Source organism: Priapulus caudatus, unplaced genomic scaffold (genome assembly GCF_000485595.1).
Source record: "Priapulus caudatus unplaced genomic scaffold, Priapulus_caudatus-5.0.1 Scaffold27, whole genome shotgun sequence".
In the NCBI taxonomy this organism is placed as follows: domain Eukaryota; kingdom Metazoa; phylum Priapulida; class Priapulimorpha; order Priapulimorphida; family Priapulidae; genus Priapulus; species Priapulus caudatus.
In genome coordinates, this window is record NW_014577088.1 from 636,071 (window position 1) to 651,950 (window position 15,880).

The window sequence follows — 15,880 nt, forward strand, 5'->3', positions numbered from 1 at the left end:
GCGCAACACACGGTACAGTGAATGCCAGTGTCATAGTGAAGACGGCTGCACCCCCCCCCCCCCCCTCCCCCCCCCCCCCCCCCCCCCCCTTACTCGGATAGGCTGCACGCGTGTAAGTAATTGATTCGATAGTACGAGTGACAACTCTGGCCGTCAGCATCTGCTGCTGATCTGATTAAATAGCCTAATTAGCAATCATCGCGACGCCCCGACTAAGAATGTCATTAGTATTGTTTCTGTTGATTTCGCTTGGCTAACAATGTTTCAAAGCTGATCATAGGAGACCAGGTCTGGTGCCTGCGGGCTAGACCCGCATATAACACGTAACAGTCGCATGCAAAACCTGCAGAGCATCATTACACGCTGAACGCGTCTTATCGCGTTTCATAGTCTGTAGTCTTTATACGTAGTTCGCAGTCCTTACTGAGCGACCCATTTATGTTTTATCGATATTAAGAGTTACGATTATCGAGGCCTCGTATGCTTATGGCATCTTTTGAATAAGACTAAACGAAGATAGACGCTGATGTGCGTGGGACATTACTCCCATCTATATCGATCATATCGTATGCGTTTATGTAACAAGATATTCTGTTTGTCTTGGCCAGCTCGTCTCACTAGACCACGCCAGCGCCGCAAGGGGCGACCAATTACTGGCGTTGGCTCTCGCAGCTACTTAAGATGGCCAAGCCAGTAAGGCAGCCGGACAATTTCAGGTATGATCTGTCAGACGATCCAGAGTGACGGGTTTCGTTCGCTGGTCTGCTCAGTCCGGATTGCTGTCAGTATTGGCCAGTGCGATGTGCTGACTGCGCATAGCCTGCTCGTGGCAAATCGCCGTACTTTCCTCGTGCGGGCATTGCGGATATCGCCTCTAACTTACATATGCAAAATACAAGTCGTTAGCTAGCTAGGAATAGCAGTAATGCGTTTTGCGTTTCAAGAGCGAAAAGCGTATATTATATTATATATATATATATCGAATATATATGTAGTGATTTCAAAAATGAGTTTAACAACAATTTCTGAGACTAGATTGACTAAAAATGGCCCGGATGATTGAGGGACAAATATTATAAACGTATTTCATATCGTCTGCAAAATTACAGACAAACTAGGCACGTTATGGGTTCAATTAGGCTGGTTAGCAACGACTGCCATATAGAGAGCTTTATCTAACTATCGCAAAGGCTGCTAAGCCCGACTAAACGAATTAAAAGGGAATCAAATTAATTCTGTGTTAATTAATCATGATGTGTTGCAATGAGGTAAGTGGCATTTATTTAAGTTTCAGCAAGTGTATAGAAGATCCGTTGTAGCAATAATTCTGTGCAGGGCGATGAGAACAAAAGAACTAACGCCGTAACAGCCGAGAGCAACACTTTAGTACAGAGAGCCGAGGATATAATTTGTTGCATTTTTTGGCCAAAACTATGAAAATTAGCACATATGTAGTTACTTAACTGTCTACTATACGGTTTATGATTCGTACTTTGCATTTTTGCCCACCAGCTTCTGAGATGACAGCAACAGCAAACACTCGAAGCTCTGCAAGAGGCAGTAGTTAACAAAAACAACAACGCTAAGACCGACGTTCCGCGTAATATGGAATCCACCACGTAGAGGCGGCGGGCTGCGTCATGTTCAGGTGCGTGTGGCACGTTATATTTCAACAATCGCTGCTGTAGAAGGATAGATATTTAGTTAGTTTCTGTAGCATGCCCTGGAGAACCGGAGCGCGTGAAACTATTTTCTTTTTGACGCGAGCAAGCAACAATACCATAACGCGAAAAGGGAACATTAACGCCTAGCCACTAAGAACTCAACTCTTAAACACTAGCCACTGTCGCGCGCGGAATCCGAATCTAAAATCCTCGGCGCACGATTTAGTATCGAGAATTACCCGTTTGCAGACTCCGGGGCTGCGGGTATTAAGACGCTAATCTTCCGTACTCGACGAAATAGCCCGCAAATCCGCATTTTAGTAATGCGTGTCAATCACGTAACGACGATTATCTATATACCTCGGCGGTGTCCGGCACACACTAAGTAATGACGGCCGTCATAATTCTCCCAGCCGCTCGTTGCCTGTGAACCACAAGTGAGTATTACGAGGCGAGGGTGGCCTCACCACCATTAGCTGTGCGAGGAGGGGACGACCCACCTCCTCCCGGTGAACAACCGCAATGCCGGAGAACCAGCGGTAAGGAGGACAGACTACGGGCACGCGCCCGCACGGCGACGCAGCCAGGCGAAAGCAATCGCTGTGCAATAGCGACGAAGCCAAGTACGAAATTACTGTTCGAGTGGAAATCTGGTCAAGAAACACGCATCGAAGACTTTCGCCGACAGTACGTGTAATTGCGCCTTTTTTGATCGCAGCATTACGTTAAATTGTGTTTCCAATAGCGGTGTTCGCTGACTTTGTGCGATGACATGTTCTGCGATGTTACCACTACATTTGCTGTCCAAACCCATGCTTCCCTTTATACATTTTTAATTTGTGTTTGTGTTTTAATGAGGTGTGTTATAAGCGTGCGTTAATTAGTGTTCCCGTGTCCTCTCTATATTAGTGTTCCGTTTCGACTTATATATGTTCCGTGTTCTCTCTTATATTAGTGTTCCGTGTACTTCTATATTAGTATGTTCCTGTACTTCTATATTGCGTGCTTCCGTTCTTCTTATATTGGGTTCAGTGTTCAGTGTATGCGTGTCTCTTACGTGTCATGCGGCTAAGCGCGAGTAATTTCTAGTTGACAGAATGAGTGCTCATTCACTGGTCTAACATCATTGGGCGACCCACAGCAGTCATTACGACTAGTGCGAGATTGGCGCTACGCCTCCGACGCGCCCAAGCAAATAGCAGAATTAGAGTTACTAGCGACTGGAGCCGAACTGAAATCCGAGGTCGCGCGCGGTATCGCCGCTCTCCGGCTTTGCCCATCTTATGCAATTTGTAGTGACAATGACAATCTTGTCATAAAGAGCTGTTGCGTTGCCGTGGTGTTGTTGTGTGTGTGTGTGTGTTGTGTGTGTGTTGTGTGTGGCTGTGTGCGGGTGTGTGCATGTGTCCCGTGCGTGCGTCGCGTAGCGTGGCCTGTTGCGAGGTATGTGTCGCGTGTGTGTGGTGTTGTGTGTTTGTGTGCTGTGTGGTGTGTGTGTGTGTGTGTGTGTGTTGTATGTGTGTGTGTGTGTGTGTGTGTGTGTGTGGTGTGTGTGTGTGTGTGTGTGTGTCATAGTTGAAGTCTTAATGCGTATCCGGGAATCGTTCTGCGCGAACATTTTAACATTCGACTACTTCTAACATCGCCTCGTTTTTCAATTAAAACGTCACAATCGCAGCGCGCCAATTCATGTAATATGCAAAGCATTACACCTCAACAGAGCGGTAAACATTATCTTCCCTGTTATTTCCGTGTGCAGTAAGATGCACAGAATTGAAGCTGTACGGTTCCGCATACCGTGTTTGTCGTCTATATAATATAATAATAACCACAAATAATACGGTGTCGTATTTTTATCTTATTCTTACTAGCCTGCATAGCGACGTATATTGGCGCCACGAAACCGTTCGGTGAAATGAGTAAATTATGCTCGTATTGTGCAGTTAGCATACACCTCTTGTTAAAATGACAGAGATGCAGGGGACCTATAGTATACGCGTCCTTTAATCACAGAATTATTTCAGAGCAAGTCTGTCGCTATCGGAAGTTTGTACGTGATAAACCCTCAGGGGCTAACTGTTTATCAATGTCAAAGCGCAATGAGAACGCTGCTCCATAACGAGTGTCTCATTGGATGACGTTATCAATGAATGCATTGGTCCTCTCGGGATGTGGCGCAATTCTGAGCAAAAAAGCATTCATAACGCATGAAGAGGCAACGTAATTTCGATGAAAATCGAAGTTCTATAAAGAATTATATGCGGTTCAGATTTCTCGTGTGTTTCTCCAAGTTAATTTGCGTGTGATTGTATTCAATTCTCAAGCGTCGCGTCATTAAAATGGATGAGCTAGCCGGTCGCTATATGTACATATATATATCATGCTTTTCAAACGAACCAGCAGCGAAGCTGGCTTACACGACCGCAACATCACGCACGTATGCAATGTGACGCATGATGCAAGGTTACGCATGACGCGAACGTGACGCACCGGCGCAACATCACGCCACGACGCCATGCGACGCTATGATGCAAGGTTAGCGCAAAATAACCGACGTGACGCACTGCGTTCACTACGCATGCGCGCTCGGCGCCTACTGGCCGATGTTAGACGGCCTCCTGGCATGATCTGGCAACCGGCAACACGACCAAGCCGTATCGTGACGCACCGTCGAAACGTGGCGCCACAGCTACGTACATAGACGCGCAGGCGCAATGACACGCAAACGCACGACGCCGCCGCCCACAATACATGACGCTTACGGCGTAGGCACACGTAACCGCATCCGTCGACGCACTTGACACTCGGCGACGATGCGAGGACGAATGCGCGGCGACGTGACTCGTTCGTACGGCGGAGGGCAAATTTGAACTATGGACAGCGTTGCTGAGCAGCTGCCTATCATCTGGTGTCTTCTTCCTTCTGCGAAGGCTTTCTTGCCTACGAAGGCTTCTCTGTAAAAGCCTTCTCCTTGCGAAAGCTTTCTCCTCTGCGAAGGCCTTCCTCTTCTGCGAAGAACTTCTCTCCCTGTGAAGCTTTCTCCTGCAAAGGCTTCTCCCTGAGAAGAACGCTTTTTCCTCGCAAAGCCTTCATTCCTCCTGCGAAGGCTTCCTCTCTGCCAAGGCACTTCCCCCTTACTAACCACGAGGCCGACGTCTTACAGCGACGTCTGTACAGCTTCTCACTGCTCGCGCCGAATTCATATTTTTAGCGTCGACTGGTAACCCCGCAATATAATATCGCACGGCGATTCGATCACCGGGCGAAGCAAAAAACACGTGCGTCTCGCAGTAGGGACGAAAAAACCTGCCGTAATAGCGCCGAGGGAGATTTAATTGTGCCGGCGAGAAATGCCGCCTGCGTGCCGGTCACTGCGAGAGAGAGAGATAGAGAGAGAGGAGCGTGGATTGTGCGAGCGAAGGAGCTCGAGCTGCTTGCGCCGGAAAGCGGGAGGCTTTCCCTCCTCGGCGTGCATTGTCTTTTGCTCGGCTTGCCTTCGAAATTTACGAGACGTCTAAAGCCGTCGCGTTGAAATTATTACAAAAAGCGAAATATTGCGAGTCTTTGTGACGTCAGAACTAAACGCGCCGCACGCGCGCGCTTGTGTATGCGCGCGCATTTGGGTATATGGTAGCACGTGCCTTCGTGTGTACGCGCATATGTGCGCCTTGTGTGTGTGTGTGTGTGTGGCTGTGTGTGTTGTGTTGTGTGTGTGTGTGTGCGTGTGTGTGTGTGTTTGTGTGTGTGTTGTGTTCGTGTGTGTGTGTGTGTACGCGCGCGTGGTGTACGTTCGCTGGGCGTATGTGCTTCGCGTGCTGTGTGTATGCACGTGGCTGCGCGCGCTACTGCAATGAGAGCAGGCCGAGCTGAGGTCACAAAATGTCAAATCTACGTTTTAACTGCTGCTGACCATCACCAGCACCCACCCGTTTCCTTCTACAGTCCAACAACATTCGAACGATCGTGAAGTGGCGCGCGGTCTCTGTTACCAACGTTTCGTCGGCGAAGAGCTACGCCACGGCCCGCACGGACGCGCGCCACCATCTCCTGTCCATGCTTAGCATGCTCGCCGAGCCCCGACTGGACGCGTCGGGCGTCAGTGCGCTTGACCTTCTGCCTGCCCAACTGTTCGTGGGTGGAGAACAAAGTAGTGAATCTACGCCCCATCGACATGGGGACGGACAGCGGCACCTCCTACATGGTGAGGCGTACATAGATCCAAACTCTCTTTCTCTTCGAGGAAAGGGGGCTAGGGAATTTAGATTGCGGTATGATTAGCACAGTCGAGTCGCGAGGGATTCGCTGCGAGGACATGATATTAACAAGTCTATTATTCATTATTCATATATCGTATATCATATATCATTATTTCATAACAAGTTATTATTCATTAGACAAATTCTGTGTAGTGTAATGCGCGATGCAATGCGATAACGTTTTGCGTTGAAAGTGTCAACTGGTCCGCCCGTGGGCCTCCCGAAATCTATTCGTACATCAACGCGACCTTCACATATTCGATCGTACTTCTTCTGTTAGCTTTGTCATATTTTTTCTTTTACATACAGTGACATTGCCCCAGACAAATGTACCGTACGTACTTACTACATCAATTCTATACGTTTGGAATCGGGTCTGCTTCAAGGGATGTGTGCATGAGACGAAAATCCTTGCTTGTGTGGTGTGTGTGTGTGTTGTGTGTGTGTGTGTGTGTGTGTGTGTGTGTGTGTGTGTGTGTGTGTGTGTGCGGGGGTTCGCGCGTGCGTGTGTGCGTGTGTGCGTGCGTATATATATATATATATTATATATAACGTGTCCGCCTTTGCTCACAGTCCGTCAACCAGCCGACGATACCCAGGAGCCGATTACGGGCATCACCAGCGCACACCCAAACAAACCCATCCTCTCCGTTCTGGAGCGCGAGAGTGGCGAGGAGATCCCTCGCTAGCAAGCTAACGCATAGAGAGTGAACGGACTCTACGAGCGGCCGCTGCGAGCGTCGTCTATGTATTCTCGAGGACGACGATGACGATGGCCGACGACGGAGGAGTCGATGTGGGCATGATGAAACCGAAGGAACATGTAATAATTACTTATTACGTTGTCGTGTATATTTGTCAGTAGTGTGGAGAGCATGCATCATCGTAATAGCTAGAGTACGTATAGACTCTAGCGTTTATGTGCTTTTGACATTATAATCGGAAGTAACACCGCGTAGTAAACCGGATGCCCGTGGCGTCGTAGTATTTACTAAGCTTTTTTGTGCGTCCTCCAATTACGCGCGCAATTATATATGCTGCTCAGAATAATTTATGTCCACAATGAAATCCTCTTAACCATAGCAGTGTAGACGGTAATCGGATCGACTGCCCATAAACGAAACGAGTCGAGTTTAAGTAATGAAATGCCCGTGAGCGTTTGAACCTCCCCTTCCATGCATGCACGCACGCGATGAGTACAGTATAATGGAAAGCCAATGCAAGGAGTGGCAAAAACATTGCTATGGCACAGCGACTATCATTACATTCACCAGCAGGCACGTACTTAAAGCATTTATTCTCGGCGCATCGAATAGATTTATTCCACATAAAATTAATGACGGCTATAATTATTTTCATTGAACAGCGAGACTATCTTCCGTAGAGAGCCGGAGGTGGATTAAAGATTAGTATGCAATGAGAAAAACTTTCATTCACGATTGGTAATTGTGGAAAACCTTCGAATTGTTGAATAGAAGTTAAGCCAGAGAACGCTTCGGTGACATTAGCTAGAACCACGAGGTTTAACCGTGTGACGCGGAGCAGACAAACCAAAGGCTTACGCTTTGCACGTGAAACGAACATTCGGTTACAGTCTCTTTGATGTTTATGAATTTTAATATTGTTTGTACACAATAATATAAGTGTGAGATGAATATGTGTCATGATCATGCTATGCACGCGCATATCATACTACCAGGGGTGAATTATGACATTAAAAATGTGGTCATTATTCACTCCTGATATTATGCATGATATACTAATGCACACGCAAAACAAATGTGATCGCACGAGATAATAGAAGTGTCAGCTTCTTTGACGTAAAGCGCGCATGATACTCGTTGTGTCCGCTTCACTGACCAAACAGATTTTTGTTAAAACAATAACCTTGGCAATTCGGGAGGCTAGCGCCAGCTTTTGCTTGCATATAAGCCGAAGGGTTGCGACAGACGAGACAGCTTGCTCGCATGTATTCCATAGACAGGTTCACTCTGCTCCTGTAGGAACCTTCTAGTGTATTTAGTACACGAAGAGTGGTAGTGGTAGGCTTCCGTACCACTGGGGTTTCGCTGATAGACTTGACCGGCCTCGCTGACCTGTAGCGGCGCGGTTCGCCAGTTGCATAATTTTTTTTCCCACTTGAGTTCCGGACCCACCATAGATAGTGTTTTGTAATATATGGTTCGTATATATATGGTTGGATTATAGTTAGTGTTAGCGTTCGGTTACGGGTTAGGGTTAGTGTTAGGGATAGGGTATTCATTTTACATTGTTGCTTCGAGGAAGTCGAGTGAATGGAGTGCGCTGATTGGCTGTGGTCCGGAACTCAAGTGGGAAAAAAAATTCCGCTGCCCGGTTATAGTGTGAAATACTTGTAAATGACTCTCGAAATTGGGAGGCAGCTTAAAAGTGAATAGTTCAGTTCTTTTAGTATGGGATTGTATGTGTGTATGTATCTTTATCGACCCAACAGAGACTTTACTTCTGTCAAGTTTGAATTCTATGCTGTGAACCATTGTTAGTTCGGCAGAAAAACTCTAGAACTTGATTTTCTACAAGAACTGCTGTGGGGTCTCTACCTTCGCACCATGTGATTTCTTTATTTGCCGTGAATGTCTCTTCTTTTGCGAGTCATGCAATGGCGAATGCTGTTGCTCTGGAGTCAATAAACTTTGCAATCCCGACGGAAATCGTCACCGCACTGCAATGTTCATGTATTCGAACGTTTGGAATCACCGCGGCTCTCCCGCAATCCAGCGATCGTTCCATTACGACTTTACCTGGCGGGACCCAGGCCACGCCCGTCTCCGGAAGTAGTTTCTCCCCGGACACACCGTATAATCAATCACGGACAGCCGACTGATTAACCACAATATCGCGGCGACAACGACCACGAGGTGGCGGTGGGGGGCGCTACAGTCGCGACATCAAACAAAAGGTGTGTTTCTCACTACTCGACAATCGCTGCAAATTTTCGGCATCCTTGTATTACGTTATTATAATTCTTTTTCCGAAAAAGATTTCAAGCCCCTCGATCTCGTACAACGATCTTGTCGTGTCCTTTGTAGTTCTCCTGGAGTTATCTTGGATCCTGGAGTTATCTGTTAGATTGGTTATCTCACAAACTGCTAGGTAGATAACAACCTGTCTACATAGCCAAGCAATTAAGCAATAAAAGAGTTTCACAAGAAAACGTCTTCATCTATTTGCCCACCTACAACTTTCATTTTAATCTAACCGAAAAACGCACAAATTTTTTCTTGACCCAACTAAACCCATTTCATCCCTGGAAGTTATGTATAACGGATGCATGCTCACCTTGTTCACGTACATACGGCCACGGAAGCTCATGCCTTTTCCGCACGTCTCACTGCATTCAGACCAAGCTGTCCACTCTGTTGTCGCGCAAGCGTCTGCTCGCAGCTCGTACCCTGGTGTTAGAAGGACAGAGGGACAGTGTCATACGCACATCTGGAGATTACAGGGTTCTTCATGCGAAAGGAAAACAGCAACATCACCAACGTCAATTTGTTCTCAGCAAACGAATCCAAGTAAATGTACTGTCTTGACTGGCTTCGTCCATAAAAGTCTAGAATTAATTGCCCGTCACTTCAATCAATAACACGGATGCTAGTTGTTAACGCAAAAAATATCTGCTACATCACAAAACCGCCATAGATGCACCCGCTCAAACCAGCTTTACGCGCTGAAAGCTGCCGAGAAAGGTAAGTCCTTTAAGTCGAGTAAATCGTGCTTGCCTCATTACACTCTGTCTTTCAGCAGATTAACCTCGCATCCCATCATACCGCACCAACGTCGTCCTCGTACTGCCTGGCTCGAAGCCTGCATTGCCTGACCAGCAGGGTGGCGCTGCATGGGGTCCAAGTCCGACCAGTGGGTCACAGCGCATTTCGGACTCGGCATACTGTGTGCGGATATAATAATAATTCATTCTCTGTTTACGGACTCTATTTGTTATTATCTGTTCTGTAAACGGGTAATATCGAATACGATATACAGGATGTGGTCGGATATAGTATGAGTAGGCCTATGAGCTCTCGATCACCGTGTGTCTGGCAGTGAACCAACTGAATGCGTCGTTTTAAGTTTTTAGCCGAACACTATAGTCAATTAGTCACGCACGATTTTCTTCTCACAGTTCATTACGGTTTCCATTCATCAATGTGTCTGTTTATAAGATGCACACCACCGGGTACATCAATGTTCGACATATCGTATTTTACGTAGAACAGTGATATAACTGCAACAGAACAATCGGATGCCGAATAACGGCACATAAAAAGCTAAAGTCAAGCAAAAAGCAAGCCAAACTTATAGTCGGCCATACTACAGGCCAGGCCACATTAAATGTAGCTCTCACAGATGAAAGGTTTGGTATGTGAAAGATGGTCAGGTTAACCTTGTACACACCCACCGATAACAACTAATTTTGCGTATGTACCCATACAAAAACCTGCAATCGTAGATAGCAAGAAGTCACACCCGAAAGTATCTACGGCAGACCAAGCATGAGCTTTAAACTTTGGTTCAGAAGGCAGTTACACATGTAAGAATATTGTAGCATAACAGTTATACTTGTACATGTATTTGAACAGTAAGGCACACGTGTACACACTTTTCACAGTTGAGGCCGTCATACACGCCGTTTTCCTCCATGAGTTCCTTATTGGCAGACGCGGGCCATGTCAGGCTTGTAGTATGCGCGCTGCTAGTTGGCCATTCCCTTCCACAAGTGACGCTACAGTAGGACCAGTCGGACCAAAGGAGTTCCGGCCGCATTTGTCGGAGACAGGCGGCACTGTACGTGAAGCGAGAAATTCACAATATCACATAGAATATCACGATTAATACAAAACGCATCCTAGTAAATATTAACAAGCAAGCATATATTACTACTAATATTAAGAAATTGTTGTGTGTGTGTGTGCTGGTGTGTGTGCGTGCGTTGGTGTGTGCGTGTGTGCGTGCGTGCGTGCGTGCGTGCGTGCGTGCATGCATGGAGGGGGGCTTCAAACGCTCAGGCATTTCATTACTTAATACTGACTCGTTTTCGTTTATGCAGACGATCCGATTACGGTCTACACTGCTATGGTTAAGAGGATTTCATTGTGGACATAAATTATTCTGAGCAGCATATATAATTGCGCGCGTAATTGGAGGACGCACAAAAAAGCTTAGTAAATTACTTACGACGCCACGGGCATCCGGTTACTACGCGGTGTTACTTCCGATTATAATGTCAAGAGCACATAAACGCTAGAGTCTATACGTACTCTAGCTATTACGATGATGCATGCTCTCCACACTACTGACAAATATACACGACGACGTATAAGTGAATTATTACATGTTCCCTTCGGTTTCATCATGCCCACATCGACTCCTCCGTCGTCGCCATCGTCATCGTCGTCCTCGAATACATAGACGACGTCGCACGGCCGCTCGTAGAGTCGCTTCCTCTCTATGGTTAGCTTTGCTAGCGGAGGGATCTCCTCGCCACTCTCGCTCCAGAACGGAGAGGATGGGTTGTTTGGGTGTGCGCTGGTGATGCCGTAGATCGGCTCCTGGGGTATCGTCGGCTGGTTGACGGACTGTGAGCAAAGGCGGACACGTTATATATAATATATATATATATTATACGCACGCACACACGCACACACGCACGCGCGAAACCCCCGCACACACACACACACACACAACACACACCACACACACACCACAACACACACAACACACACACACACCACACAAGCGCAAGGATTCGTCTCATGCACACATCGCCTTGAACAGACCCGATTTCCAAACGTATAGAATTGATGTAGTAAAGTACGTACGGTACATTTGTCTGGCAATGTCACTGTATGTAAAACGAAAAAATATGACAAGCTAACAGAAGAAAGTACGATCGAATATGTGAAGTCGGTTGATGTCACGAATAGATTTCGGGAGAGGCGGGCGGACCAGTTGACACTTTCAACGCAAAACGTTTATCGCATTGCATCGCCGCATTACACTACACCAGAATTTGTCTAATGAATAATAACTTGTTATGAAATAATGATATATGAATACGATATATGAATAATGAATAATAGACTTGTTAAATATCATGTCCTCGCACGAATCCCTCGCGACTCGAACTGTGCTAATCATACCGCAATCTAAATTCCCTAGCCCCCTTTCCTCGAAGAGAAAGAGAGTTTGCGATCTATGTACGCCTCACCATGTAGGAGGTGCCGCTGTCCCGTCCCCATGTCGATGGGGGCGTAGATTCACTACTTTGTTCTCCACCCACGAAACAGTTGGGCAGGCAGAGGTCAAAGCGCACTGACCCCGACCGTCCAGTCGGGGCTCGGCGAGCATGCTAAGGCATGGACAGGAGATGGTGGCGGCGGTCCCGTGCGGGCCGTGGCGTAGCTCTTGCCGACGAACGTTGGTACCAGAGACCGCGCGCCTTCACGATCGTTCGAATGTTGTTGGACTGTAGAAGGAAACGGGGTGGGTGCTGTGATGGTCAGCACAGTTAAAACGTAGGATTTGACATTTTGTGACCTCAGCTCGGCCTGCTCTCATTGCAGTAGGCGCGCAGCCACGTGCATACACACAGCACGCACACATACGCGCACAGCGAACGTACACCGCGCGCGCGTACACACACACACACACGAACCAACACACACACAAACACACACACACACGCACACACACACACACCACACACAACACACACACCACACACAGCACACACACACAAGGCGGCACATATGCGCGTACACACGAAGGCACGTGCTACCATATACCCAAATGCGCGCGCATACAAACGCGCGCGTGCGCGCGGTTTAGTTCCGACGTCACAAAACTCCAGTATTTCGCTTTTTGTAATAATTTCAACGCGACGGCTTTAAGACGTCTCGTAAATTTCGAAGGCAAGCCGAGCAAAAGACAATGCACGCCGAGGAGGGAAAGCCTCCGCTTTCCGGCGCAAGCAGCTCGAGCTCCTTCGCTCGCACAATCCACGCTCTCTCTCTCTCTATCTCTCTCTCTCGCAGTGACCGCGCACGCAGGCGCATTTCTCGCCGGGCAGCATTAATCTCCCCGCGGCTATTACGACAGGTTTTTTCGTCTACTCTGCGAGACGCACGTGTTTTTTGCTCTCGCCGCCGGTGATCGAATCGCCCGTGCGAAATAGATTGCGGCGGTTACAGCCGACGTATAAAATATGAATCGGCCGAGCAGGAGAAGCTGTACAGACGTCGCTGTAAGACGTCGGCCTTCGTGTAGAAGGGGGAAGCCTTTGCAGGAGGAGGAAGCCTTCGCAGGAGGATGAAGCCTTCGGAGGGAAAAGCTTTCACAGGGAGAAGCCTTTGCAGGAGAAAGCTTTCACAGGGAGAAGCTTTTACAGGAGGAAGCCTTCGTAGGAGGAGGAAGCCTTTGTAGGAGAAAGCCTTCGCAGAAGGAAGAAGACTTTGCAGGAGGAGAAGGAGGCTGCTCAGCAACGCTGTCCCATAGTGTCAGATGTCACCTTACCGCCGTACGACGAGTCACGTCGCCCGCGTCACGTCTCGCTGCGTCGCGATGTCAAGTGCGTCACGATGCGGTTACGTGTCCTACGCCGTAAGCGTCATGTATTGTGCGGCGCGTCGTGCGTTGCGTTGCATTGCGGCCTGCGTCATATTACGGCGTGCGCCACGTTTCGACGTGCGTCACATCACGGCTTGCGTCGTGTTGCATCGAGTGCACCGATCATGCCAGGCGTCACACATCGGAGTGCGTCACGTTGCGCCAGTGCGTCACGTTACGCCAGTGCGTCACGTCGTGTTATGCGTAACCTTGCATCATGCGTCGCATGGCGTCGTGCGTGATGTTGCGCCGGTGCGTCACGTCGTGTCATGCGTAACCTTGTATCATGCGTCACATTGCATCGTGAGTGATGTTGCGTCGTGTAGCCAGCCTTCGCTGGCTGGTCGTTTGAAAGCATGATAATATATTACATAGGACGGTCTAGCTCATCCTATTTTATGACCGACGCTTGAGAATTGAATAAACACACGCAAATTAACTTGGAGAAACACACGAGAAAATCTGACCGCATAATATTCTTTAGTAGAACTTCGTATTTCATCGAAATTACGTTGCCTTTCATCCGTATGAATGCTTTTTTGCTCAGATTGCGCCACATCCGAGAGACCAATGCATTCATGAATAACGTCATCCAATGAGACACTCGTTATGGAGCAGCGTCTCATTGCGCTTTACATGATAAACAAGTTAGCCCCTGAGGGTTTAGTCACCGTACAAACTCCCGATAGCGACAGATGCGTCTGAAATAATCTGTGATTAAAAGACGCGTACTATAAGGTACCCTGCATCCTCTGTCATTTAAAGAGGTGTACTCTACTGCACAATACAGCATAATTTACTCATTTACCAACGGTTCGTGGGCAATATACCGTCGTATGGCAGGCAGTAGAATAAGATAAAATACGACACCGTATTATTTGTGTTATATATAGACGCAAACACGGTATGCGGAACCGTACAGCCTTTTGTGCATCTACTGCACACGGAGATAACAGGAGATAATGTTAAGCTCTTTGAGTGTTAATGCTTGCATATTACATGAATTGCGCGCCGCGATGTGACGTTTAATTGAAAACGAGGCGATGTTAAATAGTCGAATGTTTAAAATGTTCGTGCAGAAAGATTCTCCGATACGGCATTAAAAGACTTCAACTAGGCGGCACATATGCGCGTCACACACACACACACACACACACACACACACACACACACACACACACACACACACACACACAAGCAAGGATTTCGTCTCATGCACACGTTCCTTGAACAGCCCCGATTCCAAACGTATAGAATTAATGTAGTAAGTACGTACGGTACATTTGTCTGGGGGCAATGTCACTGTATGTAAAACGAAAAAATATGACAAAGCTAACAGAAGAAAGTACGATCGAATAATTATGTGAAGGTCGGTTGATGTACGAATAGATTTCGGGAGGAACCGTGCGGACCAGTTGACACTTTCAACGCAAAACGTCATCGCGTAGCATGCATCGCGCTTTACACTACACCAGAATTCGTCTAATGAATAATAACTTGTTATGAATAATGATATATGATATACGATATATGAATAATGAATATAAGACTTGTTAAATATCATGTCCTCGCACGAATCCCTCGCGACTCGACCTGTGCTAATCATACCGCAATCTAAATTCCCTAGCCCCCTTTCCTCGAAGAGAAAGAGAGTTTGCGATCTATGTACGCCTCACCATGTAGGAGGTGCCGCTGTCCGTCCCCATGTCGATGGGGCGTAGATTCACTACTTTGTTCTCCACCCACGAACAGTTGGGCAGGCAGAGGTCAAGCGCACTGACCCCGACCGTCCAGTCGGGGCTCGGGCCGAGCATGCTAAGCATGGACAGGAGATGGTGGCGGCGGTCCGTGCGGGCCGTGGCGTAGCTCTTGCCGACGAACGTTGGGTACCAGAGACCGCGCGCCTTCACGATCGTTCTGATGTTGTTGGACTGTAGAAGGAAACGGGGGTGGGTGCTGGTGATGGTCAGCACAGTTAAAACGTAGATTTGACATTTTGTGACCTCAGCTCGGCCTGCTCTCATTGCAGTAGCGCGCAGCCACGTGCATACACACAGGCACGCACACATACGCGCACGCGAACGTACACACGCGCGCGTACACACACACACACACACACGCACACACACACACACACACACACACACACACACACACACACACACACACACACACACATATATATATGAGATGAGTACAGTATAATGGAAAGCCAATGCAAGGAGTGGCAAAAACATTGCTATGGCACAGCGACTATCATTATATTCACCAGCAGGCACGTACTTAAAGCATTTATTCTCGGCGCATCGAATAGATTTA

The 15,880-nt window shown here is 47.7% G+C and overlaps 1 protein-coding gene across 1 annotated transcript in view; it reads right to left on the minus strand.

Moving 5' to 3' along the window:
- LOC106814922 (spondin-1-like) overlaps window positions 1–15,880 on the minus strand; it is a 43,638-nt gene that overhangs the window by 9,448 nt on the left and 18,310 nt on the right. Inside the window, exons 6-7 of the mRNA XM_014819307.1 lie at window positions 15,238–15,492; window positions 11,289–11,532 (exon numbers count right to left, since the gene is read on the minus strand). Of these exons, the coding sequence (XP_014674793.1) occupies window positions 11,289–11,532; window positions 15,238–15,492 (499 nt within the window). The remainder of the gene's footprint in view (window positions 1–11,288; window positions 11,533–15,237; window positions 15,493–15,880) is intronic.